This window comes from Tachyglossus aculeatus, chromosome 24 (assembly GCF_015852505.1).
Source record: "Tachyglossus aculeatus isolate mTacAcu1 chromosome 24, mTacAcu1.pri, whole genome shotgun sequence".
In the NCBI taxonomy this organism is placed as follows: domain Eukaryota; kingdom Metazoa; phylum Chordata; class Mammalia; order Monotremata; family Tachyglossidae; genus Tachyglossus; species Tachyglossus aculeatus.
This window is the reverse complement of record NC_052089.1, coordinates 12,275,118-12,297,133: the sequence shown is the minus strand read 5'-3', so window position 1 is coordinate 12,297,133 and position 22,016 is coordinate 12,275,118. Positions and strand designations below refer to the sequence as shown.

Genomic DNA, 22,016 nt, shown 5'->3' with positions numbered 1-22,016 from the left:
AACTGTTAGTGTGTAGGAAGAATTCTGTCATTTCATTTTGAATAATCACCGACACTTCAGTTTTTCTACCACCCAGATTCCTGGGAGCTCTCTACAACCTACTTTCTCAGGGCCATTAGGAGCAGGGCTGGCCCACGTCCTAGGGGTACTGCTGCTCCTTTAAACCATTACCACCTTCTGCAATCTGAGGTTATACATGGACAGAGGGAGGACTCAGACAAATTCAACCCTCACCCCTTCAAAAAACTCACTCTGACAAAGCCGGAGGCCACCCACCCCATCGAAAGCAAAAAGACGTCCAGCAGGATTTGGGCACCACAGAAGGAATAAGAGACATACACATTACACATTCACTAGCTCCGAGGGGAAGGGACTCAGAGGAATCCTCATGTGGATGCTTAAAGCTCATTAGGAAAAAAAAAACCAGGAGAGAAGAGAGCAGTGGAAATAATGAATCAAGTAAGCACCTTGAGTGAGGAAGGAGAAAAGTGCTCCCTTTAACCCCATAGGTAGGGTGAGATTTCAACTGAATCCTTACAGTTAAGTTCAGATCTCAGCCAACACTCTACCCCAACTCCACACGAGCATCATGAGGGTCCCCCGCTTCTAGAAGGCGCGCAGGTGGTTGGTTACCTGCAGTCTCCGTCTGTAATACTGTGGTCACTTCCCTTGTCCTCGAATGGTTAGCCTCACTACTGCTATAGCGAACAGGAGTTTCCTCGGGCTCTGCTGACTTGGCAGGGAGAAAGCGCTTCATTCCTTCCCACCAGCCTTCATTACGAACGCAAGCAAAAGGGACAGGAAAACAGAAACGTATGTGTAACAAACGCACAGACTTCAGTGTCATTAGGGAACTTTTTTTAGACTGTCAGAACTACAAATGCCTTTTTTTCTAAAACACCACCCGGAGCAAACAAATCATCACCAGAGTAGCGGATTTCATTAGACTGCTCTGTGGGATATAAAGAGCGACCGTGTTTCATGTTAGAATCATTTACGTGAGCATTTCTAGAAACTTCATCAGGAAACTTTTCAATTCGGGGAGGAAAAAGTCCTTAAAGCAGCAGCGGGTGGGCAAGGAAAGAGGCAAGGCGTCTGGAACAGTTAAGTGGCGGTGGCGCAGGAGGAGGAGAGGCAGGTGTCAGGGGTAGAGGCGAGGGGAGAGCGGGAGTTAACGGACGGCAGGCATAGCTGCTCTCCGTGATGGGACCTAAATCCTCCTCATTCACATACTGGGAAGAGTCCAAGTCTTAATTCTATTGAATATTCAACTTAACTTCTGTGAAGTTAGGAACCTAGTCCTTCTACGGAAGTTAGATGTTTCAAGCCAGAATATCACACAGATCCCAGTGTCCCATGATTACTTACTCTCCCCAACATTAACAACCACCCTGGAAAGCCTAGGGAAGACTTAAAAAATTCACTGAAACAAAGTATCGTGCTTATGCACCAACTGAAGCATAAAAAATATAATGTGTGTTAAGCACTTTCTATATGCCAAGCAATGCGTTAAGTTTTAGGGTAGACGTGAGATAATGTAATCAGACACAGCAGGGAGAAGGTTTTTAACCACATTTTACAGATGAGGAAAAACACGGATGTAAACGGCATGCCCAGGGTTATACAGCAGACCAAGTGGCAGAACCGGGATTAGAACTTGGTTCTTCTGACTCCTAATCTTGGACTTTTTCCACTAGGCCACACTGACTCCCAACACTGGAATGTTAAAACAAGGATAGAGTAAGGAAGGAGATCAAAGAAAAAAGCAGGACTATCCAAAGTTAGGGTCACTTTTGATGCCTGGCAAAGGAAATGAAGTTACCACTTCAATTCCCAAGTCTATTGGGAAAATTTTAAATTGATTTAGAGAATGACAAATAAGGGTACCTGCACGATCCCAATAAGGAAGGTCATAGGTTCCTTCAGTCTTTTTCTTTCTGGAAAAAACAAAAGTTAAAGACTTGATTTCAAGCAACTTGGATGATGCATTTTAACAATCAAATGGTTAACTATTAATCACACTTGAAAGTTACCATTTGGCTGCAGACTGGGTTTGCCATCTGACCTAAATGAGAGGCCGCAAAGCCATGCTCACTGAGCTTTCTAGCCTTTAGGTTGCAATAAAGAGACTACAATAAAGAGACTCTAACAACTACCCAGAGACTGGATAATAATAGTAATAATGTGTGATATTTGTTAAGCGATTACTATATGCCAGGCACTATACTAAGCACTGTGTTAGATACAGTGGGTTGGACACAGTCCTTCTCCCTCTTAGGGCTCCCAGTCTCAATCCCCATTTTATAGGTGAGGTAACAGGCATAGAGTTAAGTGACTTGCCCAGGGTCACCCAGCAGACAAGCGGCGAAGCCAGAATTAGAACCCAGGTCCTTACTCTATCCACTAGGCCACACTGGCTTCTCTTCTGAATGAAACAGTAATGCAGTCACATGAACCATTTTCTTTGCTTCTTTTTTTCTCCTAAACAAACTAAATTAGAGACTCAACAGGGTTGTTCTTCAATTGACTGTTTTACCTGTCCCACTCAAAAGAAGTAAAGTATAATCAATAAATCGCATTTTATTCAGGGCTTACTGTTTCCACAGTACTGTACTAAGTGCTTGGGAGAGTGCGATAAGGAAAGGAGAAGGTGTAAGGAAAACTTTAGATCTAAATAAGGAGGGTGAAGAGAAATCTCAATGCTCCACATCACTATGACAGATGAATGTGTACAAGATAGAGGATAATTGTGTGGATTATTTAAATTTTATCTACTGCTATTTGCAGCGAAACATATTTATTGAGCGCTTACTGTGTGCATAGCACTGTACTAAGCACTTGGGAGAGTGTGAAACATGTGGCTTAGTGGATAAAGTAAGGGATCGGAAGTCAGAAGGACCTAGATTCTAATCCCGGCTCCGCCACCTGTCTCCTGGGTGACCCTGTGCAAGTCACTTAACTTCTCTGTGCCTCAGTTACCTCATTTGTAAAATGGGGATAGAGACTGGGAGGCCTATGTGGGACAGGGACTGTGTCCAACCTATCTTGTAGCTACCCCAACATTTATTACAGTGCCTGGCACATAGTAAGCGCTTAACAAATACCACAATTATTATTATATAACAGGTACGTTCCCTGCCCACAATGAGCTGAGTCTAGAGGGGGAGACGGAAATTAGTATAAATACATAAATTACGGATATATACATAGTTTAAATTACGGATATATACATAGTCAATCATTTATTGAGCACTTACTGTGTGCAACTGTACTTAGCAATGGAGAGTACCATATAACAATAAAGAGACACATTCCCTACACAGAACAAACTTATAGTCTATAGGGGAGACAAACATTAATATACCTAAATTATATGTAAGTGCTGGGGGGTGTAGTGAGTAAAAAAGGGAGCAAGTCAGGGCAACACGGAAGGGAGTGGGAAAAGAGGAAATGAGGGCTTAGGGAAGGCCTCTTGGAGGAGATGTGCTTGCAGTAAGGCTTTGAAGATGGGGAGGGTAATTTGTCTGTCGGATATGAAAATGGAAGGCATTCCAAGCCTCCAGGTTGTTTTAATAGTCAATTCCCAAAGTACTGAGCGAGACACAACATTAGATTCCAAGCCGTGCCTTCCGTTGTGCTCTGCTCTTCATTTCCATTTTTAAGAGTCCTGGGTTTGATGGAATACTAAAAATCAAACCTCTCCCATGACATTCTGACCACCTGAGTTCCCTGTATTTACGGAGTGCATTGCGCTATCATGGAATCCCTCGTGTTTTGCTCAAAGCTTACATTTAATTTGGTACTCCTTGCAAAGCTAACTGAATTTAAGATGCTGATTGTAAGCAGAGTGGGAACAGGCGGAATTTCATTTTATAGATGAGGCAACTGAAGTATAGAGTTAAGAACCCTGTCCTAAGTAGGCTATCCAGATTTAGAAGCCGGGACCCTCGATGCTCTTTTTTAGTGCCAAGACCACATGCAATGTGATTAGTAAATTCAACCACTGGTCTGTTCAGCCTGGAATTCGGCCTCAACAGAGGTATATGGATATGTACACGAGTGGTGGGATGTAAGCTCATTGTAGGCAGGGAGCATGTCTACCAACTCAGTTTTATTGTACTCTCCGAAGTGCCTAGTATAGTGCTCTCCGCACACAGTAAATACACAATAAATACCATTGAACGAGTGAGTGATTGATGGCTGCCTCCTTCCCAATTTATAGACGATCACCCAGACCGCATTCCTCTCCTGATATACACTTCCAAATTGTGAGCCTGATTATACTTAAAATACAGTGATTCGTAGTTCGTATTGGGAAGCGCCTTAGTGGGATAAACACAGGTCTGGGAGTTGGAAGATCTTGGTTCGAATCCCAGCTCTGCCATTTGCCTGCTGTGTAGCCTTGCGCAAGTCGCTTCACTTCTCTCTGCCTCTTTTAAAATGGGGATTAAATACCTGTTCTTCCTCCTCCCTAGGCCGAGAAGGCCAAGTGCAAACGGGACACTGTCCAACCTGTTTGCCTTCTATCTACCCCTGTGCTTGGCACACAGTAAGGGCTTAACAAACACCACCACCATCGCAACTGCAGCACACAATGTGAGTTATTGTAGTGTTAGATGCTACTAGGGAAATTTACTCTCAAATTAAGAGGCTTATACGAAACATTCAAAACAAGTGTTTGGGGGAAGACACTGCTCTGATAACTGTTAGACTGCATATGTAGCTGTCCTTTGGGCTAAATCAACAACTGAAAACAGAGAATCCAAAATGTAGACTAAAGGATATAGGAACAGAAATGATATACTCCTACTCCAAACACTCCACTTTTGAACTCTGTTTCCTCCACCCAGGGTCTCTTTTTAGAGATCTTAAATGTTTTTTTTTCCTCAAGAATCCTCCTCCTAGAAGATACATGAAGCTCCTCTGCTTAAAACAGTATGAATCTGTGAGCCAAATTAACCTCCAAGACCAGAGATAGAAATTCACCATTCATTACCTGTTTCTCCAATGCCACGCACAGACCAAGATCAGAATGAGGGTAGTGAGGACCATGACCAACACCGGTACTAGGACTGCTGCCAACGCTACATCTGAAATTCATTTTCAAACTCAGATAAATCAGCCACAAAAAGCTGGCCAAGCCAGTATCAATTTATATAGAGATTCAGCCTGCCATCTGAAAGTTATGAAAGCCACCGTCTCAAATACTGTTGATTCTAAAGTAAAGGAAGAAAATGCATGAAACATGAAGCTAGCATTGATTTTCAGAAAGGGCTTATGCTTATTTCTATGGACACACATGACAGATTTTTCCTCTTTCTAATGAAAATTAACATCAAATGTCTTCAGTTTCTAAACTTCCAATCACAGTTGTTTAACGCCCCTACCCCACCTTAATTCTTGTTGAAGGGAATTCTAGATGAAGGGCTGAAACAAACTTGACCCAAAAGCCTCGGCTGTCTTAAATGCTTTCAGAGCACACTGCTTTCCACCAAAGAACAGGTTAGCAGTGTGTTATGTATTTTTCAATCAAGATCAAGAAAACCCAATGCAGCAGAGGAGATGACCCAAAAGTGGAATAGTGACGAGAGAACCCTTTAGACTAAAATACACATTCATTCTGATTTGTCTTTCATAATTATACTTTTTTTAATTCCAACTCCCCTGGGAAATGGTAGATAAGTTTTATACACAAGGCTCAAAAAGCAGGGATCCATCACTGCTAGAAATGTGGTGAGGCTTGCGAAAGATTAGCTAAAGGTTCCCCGCTGTCTGGAAGGACAGGGGAAAGAAGAAAGGAGAGAGAACAGAGCACACAAGATAAACTCAGCCAAACTGTCAACCGACAACCAGAAGCTTCTGCAACTTTTTTCCATCCCGAGCTGAATTCAACCTGAGGGAATATACATGCCTTCTGTTGGAGAAGAAGCTACAGAAGGGGATTTTGCCAGCCGCAAAATGTGAGGTACAGAAAGATGCCAGTTTCACTCACTGGGTTTAATAACTTCAGTGTGCAAAGAAAGGGGTTTTAATTACCTATTCTTGGAACTTCATAAATGCATTCACCACACTGTTTCCTCACTGGCTATTCCTGATGGTACAGTTTGTTCTTTGGAAATGGCCCAAATAATTACATGTTTGACTTTGCAAGGGCATTCATTTTGAAAGGATTCCTGAGGCCACATTCTGCCTTCGTGTCAAGGCTATCTAAAACACTTTCACTAATTTGATTTGGATTAATTTAGTACATAATACTAAATGCCAGTCTTGAATCTTGAAAGTACCAGTACCTTTGGCTATGTTGGGAGTTACTGTAGTGTTTCTGATGTCTGGAGTGGAGGTGGTTTTGGCCGTCTGCAGGGAGAAGTCATTGTTACTCTGAGGTGGAGATGCTTGAGTAAACTTTGAACCACGACCTTGAAAAGAGATTTTTTAAAAGTTAGCTTCTTATGCCTCCGTAATCCCTGTAGAAACTAAATAACAAAATTGTGTCACAAGGCAAAAGTTGCAAAAGGTCTAAAAACTGCAATATGTCAAATTAAATGCCCATACAAATCCAAATTTCCAGGCTTTTAGGGTTGAAGGTGAAACACTAACGAGAATTTATTCTCTCAAGGATATTGTGGAGGTTAAAAAATAACTGCTATGAATCCATTTTTATCCTCAAAGTCCCAATGCTTTTGGCCATTGCAGTGTTTCTGGTGACAGAAGAAGAGGTTTTAGCAGTGTGTAAGGAGAAAACATTGCTGCTCAAAGGAGGCAGTAGTTGGGTGACTTCTGGAGCCTGCCCTTGGGGATTATAAAAGGGTTTACTTAATTTTGCCTAAGTAATTTCAAAGGTAACTGAGTAAACCACTTTTGAACAGCACTAACAGATTTAATTCTCCAATACACTGTACAACCGCCAACAGAATAAATACCATATGCTCAAATGCCTTCAGGGTTAGATAGAAATTGCTTCGCTCAACCCCCCAGTATACTATGGGAGGGGGAATTACATATATGTGGTCTTCACACTATAGAATCCATTAACTTAAGAGCAAGGCATTCAATCTCATCTTTAAATGCCTTGTGAACCTCACATATGAAAGCCCTTTTACCTTGATATCTCTGTTAATGGTAAAGGTGAAAAATACAGTCTCCCCATCAAGACTGTATGTTCCTTGTGGGCAGAAAATATGCCTGCCAGCTCTGTTATATTGTACTCTCCCAAGCAGTTAGTACAGTGCTCTGCACTCAGTAAGTGCTCAATAAATACCATTGCTTGGTCGGTTTTCAATACGTGTCAACAGCCACAGCAAGAAAACACACATCTGGGAGAGGAGAAGGTAGGTAGGTGATGAAGATACAGCAGATCTTCAGAGTTGTTAGTAAGATATCAAGTGCTTATGAGGTAAACATAAAATCATCAGTACCTTTGGCTACGTTGGGAGTTACTGTAGCGTTTCTGATGACTAGAGTTGGGGTGGTTTTAGCCGTCTGCAGGGGAAAGTCATTGCTATTCTGACGTGGTGGTGGTTGGGTAAATTTGGGAGCACGACCTTGAAAAGAGATTTTTAAAAAGTTACCTTCTTTTGCTGACGTACTCTCAATTGAAACTAAAAAATATTTGAAATGAAATTAATTTTCCACACAGGGCTCACAATCTATGAGTTGGAGTCGCAGGCATGTTCTCCCCATTTAATAGATGAGGAAACTAAAGGCAGACAGCAGTTAGGGGACTTTCTCTAAAGATAAAACTCGCTTGGCAGTAGATAGCAGTTCATTTCAGTAATGCTGATGGGTCATGAGATATCATCTGTAGACTTACCTATAGGAATAAATTGGCATCCTAGTAGTTCCACTTTCATTGCAATTTTCTGGTGCCACTGTACAGGGTTAACTCTGACAAAACGCGCAATGATGGGTGGGATGAAATTATTGCGAACATCCTGGTGATAGTCTGTGTTTCCTTGAAATATCTAGAAAAGAAAAAAAAATGGCATTTTACATCTGGAGTGCTCACTTGATTTAACTTTTTAAAATTCTCTACATCCAACGTTTTTATTTTGCCTGAATACTCTTAATGAAACCTAACACCAAAGAGTGCCGAAGTTCAATCATAAGGAAAATGATCAAAAACCTGACAATTTATGAATTTCAAGAGCTGGAAAATAGGAATCGAATGTTGAACAGGAATAATTTCGAGTGTTTCAGGAAACTAATAGAATTTGGGAAGGGGACCCCAATTACGCTCTTTGGAGGAAGACTGGGTTGGGTACTTTATAACAGAATATCTGTAGAATTTCTAATTAAATACAAGCACTTTATATCTACGAGTCTTAGGGGAAATTGATTTGAGGGACATGAACAGCATTTGTCTCCACCTACAGGGCAATGTCAAGCAAAGTAACATTTATATGATCATCCATCACTAACCCACTAAATTCCTAGAGAAAATAGAAGATTAATTTAGGGGTGCCAACTTTTCATTCTGAACATGCAGGCAAACTTGGGGAATATAACATTTCCAGCCATTTCACCCTTGAAACATAAAAGTCAGCCGGGTGAATGTTTCTTAATAGACATTATTACCATTATTATTATTATTATTTTTATCATCATTATTATTAATAATAGTAATACTAGTATTATATTTGTTAAATGCTTAACTATATGTCAAGCATTGTTTTAAGTTCTGGGGTAGATACAAGTTAATCAGGACAGAAACAGTCTCCGTCCCACATGGGGCTCGCAGTCTAAATAGGAGAGAGTAGGATTTAAACCCCATTTTACAGTTGAGGAAACAAGCACAGAGAATTTAAATGACTTGCCCAAGGTCACACAGCAAGCAGTTGACAGAACCAGGAATACAACCCACATCCTCTGACTCTGAGGCCCCTGCTTTTTCCATAGGCCATGCTGCTTTTCATATTCGGCAAGATTCAAATGTTTGTTTCCAAAATGATTTTAGTGGTTCCATTTGCACTAGTTGGCAAATAGGACATTATTTTTTTGGTTTACAACAGTTTTGGGATTTCTATTCAATCTTCAAAATTGATATAAAAGTGAATTTAAGTTAGCAAACTTTCTAAGTTCATTTAAGTTTATATTTTCCAGATTCATATGCAACACCCTTGAGGCTAATGCTTCTTTAGTTATATTACTACTTCTCTAGACTGGAAAATGATGCTAAGGGTGAATGAATATCGACTCCGCAGCTACCGGATGGCAAACAGACCAAAGGTGGCCCTTGTTTAGTCAGTCTCTAGTGTCAATTCAGAACAAATCAATACCCAAATTTTGGTTTTACAGTGAGACCTTTTGGGGTAGGGGGAAGAATGATTAAACACTTGAATGAGAGAGAAGGAAGACTGACCATAGGTATTAGTTACCCAAGAAGGCACCCAAATCTTAAAGAATGAAGGAGGGGAAAAAAATGACTCATAATAATGACCAAACTTTAGAAATCCATGCCAACTACACATCTAGCCTATTTACAGTGGAAATATTGACAATTCACTACACAAGTGCACACAGCCTGGTGGAAAGAGCCCCCAAGCATGGAAGTCTGAGGACCTGAGTTCTAATCCTGGTTGTCATCTGCCTGTGTAACACTGGGCCAGAGACTTCTTGGTGCCTCATTTTCCTCACCTGTACAATGGGGATTTAATACCTGACCTCCCTTCACCTTAGTCTGTGTGTGACAGGGAACACATTCAATCTGATTGTATTGAATCTACCCCAGTGCTTAGTATAGTGCTTGGTGCCTAGTAAGTGCTTAAAAAACACAAATTATTATAAGTGCACTAAATGAACCTTAATCAATCATAACAGAATTAGAATGAATTTGTACATTAATGTAAGTCTATTTTGGCAGTGAAACTACGAAAATCTCAACAAAATAGAAAAATATTAATTTCTCTTGGAATAGATGGGCAACCTTAATTTTAAAAATTCGATTAAATTGGGTTAGGCTCTAAAAATACCACACCCCTAGTTATGAAACTTTTAAGCTTTACTGATAGCATGTTTTTATTGAAGGATTCTTTAAAAAAATTTCTTAATATCAATCTCTTTGAATATTTCTTTAAAATTGAAGGAGGTAACTGTTTTGGGGTATCATTGGAATGGTTTGAACATGGCCGATATCAAAAGATATAAAATTCTATTTGCCCTGAATCCAAGCAAAGCATTTTGTAAGCTTTAATTTTTCATACCTCACTGTGGGCAGGGAACGTGACTATCAACTCTATTAATATTGTACTCTTCCAACCGCTTAGTACAGTGCTCTGCACACAGACGGCGCTCAATAAATATGATTGATTGATATCCTATAAAAATTAAGCCCATCATAGCCAGGAAATCTTGATCTATTAGCTGACTTCCTAAGATGATCTATGTGCTAATGGAAGACTACCAAGCTCAACTGAAGATTTATTTTATAAAAAGTACAAATAGCAAAATAGAAATCATAACCATAAAAATGCCTTAATTACTTCAAGGGTAATAATCAGGAATTTTTTTGTAAAGATTATCCAATATTAAGCTCCTTTAATACACAGCTTCAGCTCCTTTAGCATCCAAAGGTTCCTTCGTGAGTCTCGAGAGACAACAGAAAATTCAGAAAACCACCCAAAAATTATTTTTTTATAAAAAAAGCAGGAATCATTGCTTAGAAAAATGACAGTATTACTGTCAGAGAAAAAATGATTTAGCGCTGCTTAGAATTTTCAAACTGGACTGTAGTTTTCTTTTTTTAAAACTGTGACAAACTTGCACTTTCCTCTTCCCACTTGGAGATCCTGAAAATGGCAGGAGTGTGTGGAGAAGGGGAATGAGAATAAGGCTTCCGCTGAATTCTGATACAACCGCTTAAACATTTCAGAATGCGGTGGAACTAAAGTGAGTATGTACTAAGCCAATATTTTACACTCGATGCAGAAGTCACAAGCATTTGAAGTTAGCAAGAGTGGCTCTGAGAAGTTTAATTAGGGGCTGTCCCAACTGTGAAACATATATATATATATATATATATATATATTATATTACATATATTTTATGTAAAATATATGTATATTTTACAATTTCCTGATATTTCCATCAAAAATTCAGAATTGACATCAGTCTTTGCTGGAACAGCCGAGTGATTAAGATTTTCTCTATCAGAAGAGGGCAGTGTAAGACAGAAATACTACTGTATTCAGGCTCTATAAGTCTTAAAAACAGAACTACAAATCCTTTTATATCTCTTCTTAGATTATTTTATCGCATTCATAAAAGAAAATAAATTGGTCCCAGTAAGAAAAATACCATTTGAAAAATCTCATGCCTGGTCATAGGGTCCACATCTGAAAAGTGCATTAGCTTGCAAATAGATATCTGAAGAAGTAGTAATTTTACCTTATCCTGCTCAACACCAGGTTCTCTGTATACTGTCCATTTCTGTGCATCATCACTATATAGAATTCTATAGGCAGACACATAGTAGTTGTGCTCTACCTTGGTGGATCCAGTAGTTATAATGCCTGTGAACATGAAGGTTTCCTTACATAAATGCCCAAATTCCTCTTATTGTAGTCAAGTTGCAAAGGATTGATATGCAGCCTTCCTGTCAATTTTCTAACCTTTGATAAGCATCAAATACAAATAATCACATCCAAGAAAGGGGTGAGTGAAGAAGAGTTTGAATTGAAAATAGTACTGTAGTCTTGGCCTTTCTTCCCTCAGAGCTAGAATTATATTTTAGTTTTGCGAAAGAGTGAATGCTCTGAAGACATAAACATTTCATTTTAAGATCTTAGTTTCAGTATACCACTGAATGACATGTCAAGGATGGTGCCAGAATTACTACCTGTAAATGAACACTGGATATCTAAGGGACCATGGAATCAATGGGTTTGAGTTTGACGAATGAAATGATGAAAACAATCAATTTTTGTGAGTCAAGTTTGCTTGAATCAACTCCAGAAAAGCTATTCTACAAGTCAAAGAAACTGTCCAGAAATTTTATACCCGACAGTCCATTCTTTTAAAATTAACTCATGAGCTCAGTATTCTTGAAGTCTAAGGACCCAGGAAGAACAGCTTCTTACCAAGGCTTTAAAGCTTCTATTACTTAAAAAAAAACCCAAAACAGGATAGTGAAAACAGCTTTACCATTCTTCACAAAACTACCAACTAAAATTTAGTGCCCCAACCTAAGAAAGCTTAATTATAAGAGCAGATGTACCAGTTTTATACAGAAGCTTATCAGGGGCCTCACCAACGTGGCCTTCAAATACGGTATCTTGGAATCTGTGCTCAATTTAAATGCACTGGAAAGCCAGTTACCTGTTATTTTCTTTTCCTTATTCAAATCAATCTGTAGCCACTGATATTCGTCAGTGGCCAAAGCAGCCCACGGAGGTCCAGATCTTTTCAGTCTGGCTCTTTCAGGCTTCCAATTGTGCTCATGGCCCATACTGTCAGTCCACTCCAGTACTGAAGATGCAGTTATCTGAGAATCAGGGATGACGCCAGATTCCATTCCCAGGGTTCCGTAACAACCTGGACCAAATGAGAAATGATCAGATCCAAGTGCAAAGACGAAACTGACAGCTGAATGAGCTGGCACTCAATCTTCTAATGGTGAAGTGCTTCATGATGCAGCCTCACCGGGAAATAGTGATTTCAGGATACCCTGCAGGCCTGCTCTTTGGACGGACGTTGGACTGGAAATAGCTTCCTCCCTGACAGGAGTTGCAGTGTTGGGAGGGGACACCTAGTTTCCAATACTGAGGAGATGGGGAAGAACATGGGGAGTGAGCTAGAGGATGCTGAGGGGGGTTAGAGGAAGATCAATCAATCTTATTGAGTGCTTACTGTGTGCAGAGCACTGCATTAAGCACTTGGTAGAGTACAATATAAAAGCGTTGGTAGACACGGCCCCTTCCCACAACAAGCTTACTAAAAGTCTAGAGGGGGAGACAGATATTACTATAAGTAATTTACAGATATGTACATAAGTGCTGTGGGGCAGAAGGAGGGGTGAATAAAGGATGCAAATCCAAGTGCAAGAGCTACATAAGGGGAAGAGCTCTGAAAGGCAAACAGTGAGAAGGAACAGTGGGGGAGAGAAAGAAAATAATAGTGTTGGGGAAAATGGAAGTAGTATACAAAAGAGGGGGAGGGAAAGGGAGACAAACAACAGAGTATGGAAAAAAAACCCCACAACGGGTGAGGAGGACAGACAAAAGAGGTGAAAAAGAACATCCAGGGAAGAAAAAGGGAGAACTGAGAGACAAAAAAGGGGAAAGTAACAAGAAATAAAGGGAGACAGGGAAAGGAAAAAAACCCAGAAAAAACAATGCACACACACACACCTCAATCTTCTATATATACATATATATAACTGAGTCAAAGAACAGTTTGTGGAATTTCGGATCAACAAAGAATATGCTACAGCTTCTCCTCCTGAAATTTTTAATTTAAAATCAGTTTTACTACATTAATTTAGAATATTCACCACCTAACATCAGCACATATAGAGCTAGCAAGTCTTACCTCTGGTTTTAAATGTAAACAGACTGGCAGACAAATGTCCCCTGTAGAAGAAAAAAAGAGAAAAGTTTTGGGATGACAATCACTTAATGGACTTATGTTTGCCTTAAACAACAAAAAAATCTATTCCTTTAATTTCTTTTAGAGGTACAGTCCTATAAATATGGCATTGGATGCCAATGATATAAAAAAAAGATTTCCTCTGTCATCAATGAAGTGAAAAAAATCTTGCTTTACAATGAAACCTTTCACATTATCTATCTAGACAAAAAGGAAATGGAAAATAAAACTAAACCAAACATGCTTGCAAGTTCCATGCTGGATTTGGAAAGATACCCTTTTCCCTTCCCTCAGCCACCACCAAATAATACAGTATTGGGATAGATTTATTCTTTGAAGAGGTATTGTCATAAACAAAATATTTTCATCTACCCCAGACATGAGGGCTAAAAAATGTAAAACAAACACAGAGACAGCAAATGTACTTACACTAGGGAGGTGACGTTGTTGGCCAGAGAACTTTCATAGTATGGAATACCTTTGCTGATTACAACACTGATTTGGCCACCCAAAATATTTGACACCACTCCTGCATGCACACCAGCCATGCACAGCGAAGATGACTTGGGGAGGGAAAAAAACATTAAGTTTTCTGTTCTTTAGGCTACTTTTGGGTTACAGGCAAAACACCTACTCTACCCCACTTAACGGCTTTGCTTCCAATTTGATTAGCCCTAAATGTTTCTTTAAACATTAGTGTTAAGCCTAAAATTAGTCTTATTTTCCTGTGTGAGTCCACTTGGCTAAATAAGTTATTCGAAAGGAAAAATGCATGCAGAAAAAATCATCACACAAACACAGAAGGGAAACTTTTTGTTTTTACTTTGTAGAGGTGTGAAATCATTAAACTCAAAATTCTACTTCCTTAAAAGACCCAGAAATTAGACTGGTGAAAAGCTAATAAGGATTGTTCTAATGGTTGATCTCAATCAGCATCATTACCAAATAAGAAAAAAAGCTTTTTAACCAAAGAACCACAGAAAGAAGACAGCTTAAGAATTAACATGCAAGAAGATTCATCGTTTACATCGCCAATTCAAAAAACATAAGAACCACAAGAGAGGTGATTAATGTTTTAAAGTTAAAATTTGGTAATAGTGTTTTTTTTTTTTTACAGTGTTTATTCTACTTTACTCACATCTCTATATCCATGAGGAATAGTTCCGGAAACCTCAGCGAATGGAATCAGACAACCAGCTGGACAGTACTTACTGAAAGAAAAGGAATAGTTGGTTAAACCTGTTGCCATTGCACTTATAATAAATGCTCTTTTTAATAATAATAATAATTATAATTTGGTATTTGTTAAGCACTTACTATGTGCCAAGCACTGTTCTAAGCACTGGGGGAGATACAAGGTAATCACATGGGGCTCACAGTCTTAATCTCCATTTTCCAGATGAGGTAACTGAGGCACAGAGAAGCTAAGTGACTTGCCCAAAGCCACACAGCTGACAAGTGGCGGGGCAGGGATTAGAACCCACGACCTTCTGACTCCCAAGCCCGTACTCTTTCCACTGAGCCACTTTAAAATAAACTTATTAAAGCACTTGTCTTGGCTTTTGAGAGTGGTGCCACCGTTCTCTAGGCTTTTTCTTAACAGATGGCATGTGACAATTTGACAATCTTGACAATTGTCAAGATACGCAGACAAAAGAGTATTTTTAAAAGCAAACAAGAGGCTTCGCTTAGGAACTTGGCCCTGTCACAAGTAATTTGTAGCAGCCAAACAAAGAAAAAAGAAAAGAAAAACGTTTACCAAACACTTTGGTAACATAAGAACTCTAAAAGGGATAAATACAGTTAGACTATGGGCAAATCAGCAGCAGCAGTAGCAGGATTTATTGACCATCCGCTCTACAGTGCTCTGCACATGGTAAGCGCTCAATAAATACGATTGATGATGATGATGATGATGGGAGCAGGTGTCTTGGAGCATGCACTGGAAGTAGAAAACATGATTCCCCACAAGAGGTGAGACTGAGCAATACAATTAATCAGAAGTATTTTACTGCGTGCTTACTGTGCAGAGCACTGTACTAAGTGCTTGGGCGAGTACAACAGAACTGGTAGATATGTTCCCTGCCCACCAGAGGTTTACAGTCTATCCTCAGCATCAAGCAGCAATTCCTGATCATTTCCTTTAGAGCACTCCATCAGCTCTCTCCCTGTTACTTATTCACTCTCTCTGCCCACCTCACCCCAGCTCACCCTCTTCATTCTTTCCAAGCCGGGAACTCCCTCCCTCTCCTCATTTTCAAAGCCCTTCAGAAATCACATTCCTCCCCCCTGCTTCATATTCTAAACCCTTAAGTACTAACAACCCCTCGTGCACAAACATATCTTACTTCCTATTCCATCTAGCTGTAATTTCTTTAAGGGTGTTTCCCCTGCTACACTGTAAACTCTCTGAGGGCAGTTCTCAGGTACATTAGCTACTGTACACTTTGTACAGTGCTCAGCCTACAGCAGGTGCTCAATCAATGCTACTGACTGGTTGATTTACTGACTGATTGAATCCCTTCATTATTCCCAAATTTTCTTGTGGAAAATTTCCCACATTTTAGGGCAGGAATAAAATCATAAAAGACAAGTGAATGTTCATGTGTGGCTGGAAGATGGGAAAAGCCTCCCGGCTGCTAGTCCTTCCAAGTTCACCTTCCCATAGAACTTGGAGGGAGGAAATCCCCTATGTAGCTGGGAGAAGCAGGAAAGTCCCTTCTACCAGTCCCAAGTGGGAATAGATTTAATAACCTGAATCTCAAGCACAGTGTTTATTAGGGGCCCTCACACTCTTATCAATCAATCATATTTATTGAGAGCTTACTACGTGCAGAACACTGTACTAAGCACAGAGTATGAGCTTTTACTGAAAAACCAATCCCAAGGGCAGAGAGGTATTAGTTTGGGATTTAGGCACCTTGGGAAAATAATACAATAACTACAAAAAAGTGTTCAGATTCAGTCTTACCTATACTCTGGCTCTTTAAAAAGAGTTGCTGTGTCCAAGCAAGTGATTAGATCTACAGAGACAAAAAAAAAGAGAACACACCTCAGTAAGGATAATAAAGTCCTAAAAATTACAGTCTTTTCACAAAAAATGAGCAATTTTTTTACCCCTAATCAGAAACTTTATTAAAACAGTCTATTAAAAAGGTTGAGTGGCTCATGGCAGTTTCTTTCATTTCTGCTCTGCTGCTGTTTGGCTCCCAGTCGAGTTCTCCGAGCCCGGCAGGATAGTCACTTCCTAACTCGAAACCAAATAAACCAATGAGCTGGAAAAAGAAGGATTTCTAATCCTACCCATCTCCACGCTCTCTTTTCGGTTCTGGAAGATCCCCAGTTTAGCCCTACTCTGGGTTGCTCGCTGGCCATCTTAATCCAGGCCTGACAGGAACCAGCCTGTGGATTTCATCAGATAAAGTCTCTGCTTAAATGAGATACAGGGAGGGCACTGAAAGTGTACTGGCCATGTAATGTGAAATTTTATTTTTACTTTGTGAATACCATATAGGTGCAGAGGACTAGCAGACATTAGCAGACCTAATTAAAAGGGCTTCAACAGAATCAGTTTTCTTAAAACAGTTGCCAGGGTCCAAAGATCGCCGTTATTTAGCTTCTCCTTTGTTCCTTTCAACATGGGAGAAGAGAGTAAAATGACCGAACCAACATCTCTTCTCTTTTAAAGATGGAATAAACATGAATTAGGTGGGCGCTACCTCTGGTGATATGTAGATTACTCACCTGAAATCGGTGCTCTCCAAAGGTATGTAGCACACCAGATCACGATCTGGTGTGTGACCTACCTTCAGAAAAGAAACATAATAAGAGAAGCATTTTTCCCCTCCTTTTTCCTCACTGTCCCTTTTGGGTCAGGGTCTGCAGTGGGGGACTGCTGATCATATGAGGAATGTCTGAGTAGGTATGGTAAATAGTTCCAGCAACCCCATGAGTACTGATCTCAATTTCTATGCAGAGAAGCTGCTGAACAACTCCATTTTAGCAAAATAGGTACAGCAGGCACTAGATTTTTTAAGCGGGGAGGGGAGTGATGCATTTTTCACTAATACAGAGCTAAGGAACAATTAGACAGCAATTGCTTAATAACTAAGAAGGCTGAAAGATTTAATAACTTGTGAAAAGAAACTTTTTAGAACACAGACTCATTCAAAATCGTAAATTCAGAGGACTTCATACTACAATAATCCAACCCAAATGACAAATAACTGTCATAAAATGTTCCTTTAGTATTTCATAATCAATCAGTCAACAGTATTTATTGAGCTCTTACCTCGCGCACAGTAATGTACTAACACTTGGTAGAGTACAATATTGGCCGGGAACATGTCTGCTAATTCTGTTATATTGTACTCTCCCAAGGACTTGGTACTGTGCTCTGCACATACTAAGCACTCAATAAATACCATTTATTGACTGACTCTGCAAAACACTAGTGAAAACCCTCTTTAATAACCAGATTTTCAAGAGTAAAAGTGACCTGCATTGTTTTTTTTTAAAGGAAGCATTCTTCAAGTGCCAAAACTTCAATTAACTGAAAAATAACTTCATGTATCCCAGAACTCCCCTGCCATGAGAGTAAAAAGCTTAAATATACAGATAAGCTAAAAAAAAGAGATGAAATTGTATTTTACACAAAACTCCTATTTGTGCCACTAAAAGTAAAAGATTTTCACAAAAACAATTTTAACTCCTTATTCATTCATTCAATCATATTTATTGAGCTCTTACTGTGTGCAGAGCACTATACTAAGCACTTAGAAGAGTACAATAAACCAATATACAGTCACATCCCCTGCGCCCACAATGAGTCTAGAGATGGGGAGACAGACATCAATAAAAATAAATAAATAAAATTACAGATATATACATAAGTGCTGTGGGACTGGGGGTGGGGGGTGGGGAGAAGAGCAAAGGGAGCAAGTCATTTAGTGTTCTGTTTCTAGAAAGTTTTATATTTTATAATTCACATTTTAATATAATGAAATTGTGATAATGGAACGCAGAAAGGAAATGTTCAAATCCCCTACAATTTTTTTAAACATCTAGGAAGCCATCTGGAGTGGTCATTCTTACTGTAGAAGATAGAAATTTTTAAAAGAAACTGAAACTTACCGGTTTTATCTGCAGTTGAGTATGAAGCAAAAAATCCCCGCCCAGCAATGTGGATCCCACTCATGAATTGTACTGTTATTTCATTGCTTTCTGACTTAATCAAACGGTCCAACTGCAGTCCCCGGCCACAGTACTTCCCTAGGAAACCAGAAGAGAGATATTTTAGATGTTTGCATATCGATAGCTAAATCATATGTGATCATTCAACTCTGCATATGGCTTTGGACTATTGGCTTCATTAGTGGAGCTCTGATATAAAGAATTTCATGACTCACCTAGGAATTATACATTTCAACTATATTTAATATGTTTGAATTGTGTGTCACTCTATGGTATTTTTCTGTTCAAGCAATACATATACTGGAAAGCAAATCATTTCAGGGTAAATTACCCACACTGATTGGTATCTGGACAATAAAAAGAACTGGGCAAGCAGCTAGCCAAACCCAATTTGATTCAGTTATCCATTCTTGATCAGTTTTGAAATCCAGACCAAGGCTACTATAGTCTCGATTTGTGAAAGATTTAGAGGAAAAAGCAGAGAAACCTGTCCATCTACTGGAAACAAGTCTACCAACTCATTTGTACTGTAAGAGCTTAGTACAGTGAGAAGCAGCATGGCCTACTGAAAAGCGCCTGGGAGCCAGAGGCCCTGGGTTCTAATTCCGGCTCCACCACTTGTCTGCTGTGTGACCGTGGGTAAGTCATATAATTTCTCTGTGTCTCAGTATCCTCACCTGAAAAATGGGGATTCAATACCTGTTCTCCCTCCTACTTAGAACATGAGCCTCATGTTGGGTCTATCTTGTATCTAGCCCAGTGCTTAGTACAGTGCTTGACACAGAGTTTAGTCAATACCATTAGTACTATTATTATTATAATTGTACAGTGCTCAGCACCCAGTAAGCAGTCAACAAATATCACTAATTGATTGAAACACCCTGGTGCTTTTATAAAAACCTCTTAAACAAACCAATCACATCACCCAGGATGTGACAAAAGTTACCACACAAATGTGCATTACATAGGATCAGATAGGATTAGACAGATTTTACTCATCAAAAGTTTTCAATACCTGATTTCGCTCCACTTTGAGTTGAGAAAAGACGATACAGCAAACAAAACTGAATATTGGAGGCTTATACTGGGTATATGAGCCCAGAGTGTAAAGAAGCCACACTCTTTGGCTGGTAGGAGTGGAGGGTAGCAAGTGGGCTTTGATCTTCCAATAAACATAGAGGGGTGGGGAGAACGATTCAGGGAGGTGAGGTGGGGTGGGGGGATGATTGCTTCTGAGAATCTGGGGCCTTGGATTGAGGGCAGAGGGAAAAGGAGGAAAGTTAAGAATATGGAAGAAAAATACAGAAATGGACGGGCAGAGAAAATGGATAAGATGGGAAAAGCTGAAGTCTTAGATGCCTCACAAATTCTGTGCAGGCTTGGTTCATTAAATATTGTTCTCCAGCCTAAATAGCTGAAAATATTCTGAAAGCAAGACGAACCCAGTCCTAATTACCTGACTCATCTTTCCTCTGAAAAATGCAACTATGATGAGCAAAAGGCTCATGCCCGCAGGCAGGGAACTTGTCACTTCTCTGCTTTCCGAACCATCCTTGTGCAGAAACGCTCTGGGCATGTTACTCCCCTCCTCAAAAATCTCCAGTGGCTACCAATCAACCTACACATCAGGCAAAAACTCCTCACTCTCAACTTCAAGGCTGTCCATCACCTCGCCCCCTCCTACCTCACCTCCCTTCTTTCCTTCTACAGCCCAGCCCGCACCCTCCACTCCTCTGCTGCTAACCTCCTCACGGGGCCTCGTTCTCGCTTGTCCTGCCGTCGACCCCCGGCCCACATCCTTCCCCGGGCCTGGAATGCCTTCCCTCCTCACATCCACCTAACTAGCTCTCTTCCCCCCTTCAAAGCCCTACTGAGAGCTCACCTCCTCCAGGAGACCTTCCCAGACTCAGCCCCCTCCTTCCTCTCCCCCTCCTCCCCTCCCCATCCCCCCTATTTTACCTCCTTCCCCGCCCCACAGCACCTGTATATATGTTTGTACAGATTTATTACTCTATTTTACTTGTACATATTTACTATTCTATTTATTTTATTTTGTTAATATGTTTTGTTTTGTTCTCTGACTCCCCCTTCTAGACTGTGAGCCTGCTGTTGGGTAGGGACCGTCCCTATATATTGCCAACTTGTATTTCCCAAGCGCTTAGTACAGTTCTCTGCACACAGTAAGCGCTCAATAAATACGATTGAATGAATGAAAAATGAATGTTTTGTACTTCCCAAGGGCTGAGTAGAGTTCACTGCACGAAATGGGCACTAAATAAATACTACTACTATCAACTGGTGCTTGTCCTGAATGTGCTCCTAATAGACATTTACATGAAGTCTTCAAATGCCAACTGAATGCAGAGGAGGGGGTGTGCAAAAAAAAAATTTACTGCACCACGGAACAAAACAGATGGTGATTGGCTGTCCACATAGTAATAGTGGAGAAATAGTATTTATTAAGCCCTTACTGTGTGCTTGGCACTGAACAAAGAGCTGGGAAATAGTATACAAGTGGAAATCAAAACCTGTCCCTTGTAGGGTTCACAATCTAGGTAAACCTAGAGTAAACCTAATAGAAGATGGGAAAAATTCTCCCTGAAATCCCCTTGCCATTTATTAGTGGCAATGATAAATGACTTGACAGCCAGCTAATATTAGGGTAACTTAATACCATTATCCTTGCCTGCAATTCTCTACAGGTGTCCAGAAAAGCAGGGATTTTGATCATATAAGACTGCTATCCCAAGCATAACTCCTGACCGTTCAAGATACGTATCTTGTTTATAGTTGCCCTCCTCTCTCACCCCCAATGCCAGCCTTCCCAATTGAACTCTAGACAAGGATTAACATAGTAAAATAGGACAAGGAAGAAAGCAGTGTAGAAAGCAGATTTGGTGGTGTGTGGCTATCAAAAAGTAACTACAGCTTCCTGACACAATCCCCATTAATGTCTGACTGGCACCTAACATCAATTTTGCCCTGTGCAGATACAAATTATATGTAACCCATGCAGAAAAAAACCACATCTGCTAAATAAAAATTCCCTCAATAATGGATGCCTGCTTAAAAATTTAAGGAAAGAGCTTTGTATAAATGCTCAAAATAAAGAACTAGTTTACGAAACTAATACGGACAGCCTCCTACCCACTACCGTGATAGAATCTGTGCAACTGTGTGATCTGTGGCTTAACCAATGGTTTTAAAATTGGTTAACTGTTAAAACAGAGGCAGGCAGACTA

The 22,016-nt window shown here is 40.0% G+C and overlaps 1 protein-coding gene across 3 annotated transcripts in view; it reads right to left on the bottom strand.

Moving 5' to 3' along the window:
* Positions 1-22,016, bottom strand: part of DCBLD2 (discoidin, CUB and LCCL domain containing 2) — a 45,506-nt gene that overhangs the window by 4,735 nt on the left and 18,755 nt on the right. For 2 of the 3 annotated variants that reach the window (XM_038766349.1, XM_038766351.1), the window contains 13 exons: positions 18,715-18,852; positions 16,553-16,604; positions 14,720-14,792; positions 14,011-14,144; positions 13,525-13,565; positions 12,313-12,528; positions 11,383-11,507; positions 7,811-7,961; positions 7,416-7,541; positions 6,291-6,416; positions 4,997-5,090; positions 1,888-1,937; positions 634-771 (listed from right to left, as the gene is read on the bottom strand). In XM_038766349.1, coding sequence (XP_038622277.1) covers positions 634-771; positions 1,888-1,937; positions 4,997-5,090; positions 6,291-6,416; positions 7,416-7,541; positions 7,811-7,961; positions 11,383-11,507; positions 12,313-12,528; positions 13,525-13,565; positions 14,011-14,144; positions 14,720-14,792; positions 16,553-16,604; positions 18,715-18,852 — 1,464 coding nt within the window. The remainder of the gene's footprint in view (positions 1-633; positions 772-1,887; positions 1,938-4,996; positions 5,091-6,290; positions 6,417-7,415; positions 7,542-7,810; positions 7,962-11,382; positions 11,508-12,312; positions 12,529-13,524; positions 13,566-14,010; positions 14,145-14,719; positions 14,793-16,552; positions 16,605-18,714; positions 18,853-22,016) is intronic. The other variant, XM_038766350.1, reaches the window with a different exon arrangement.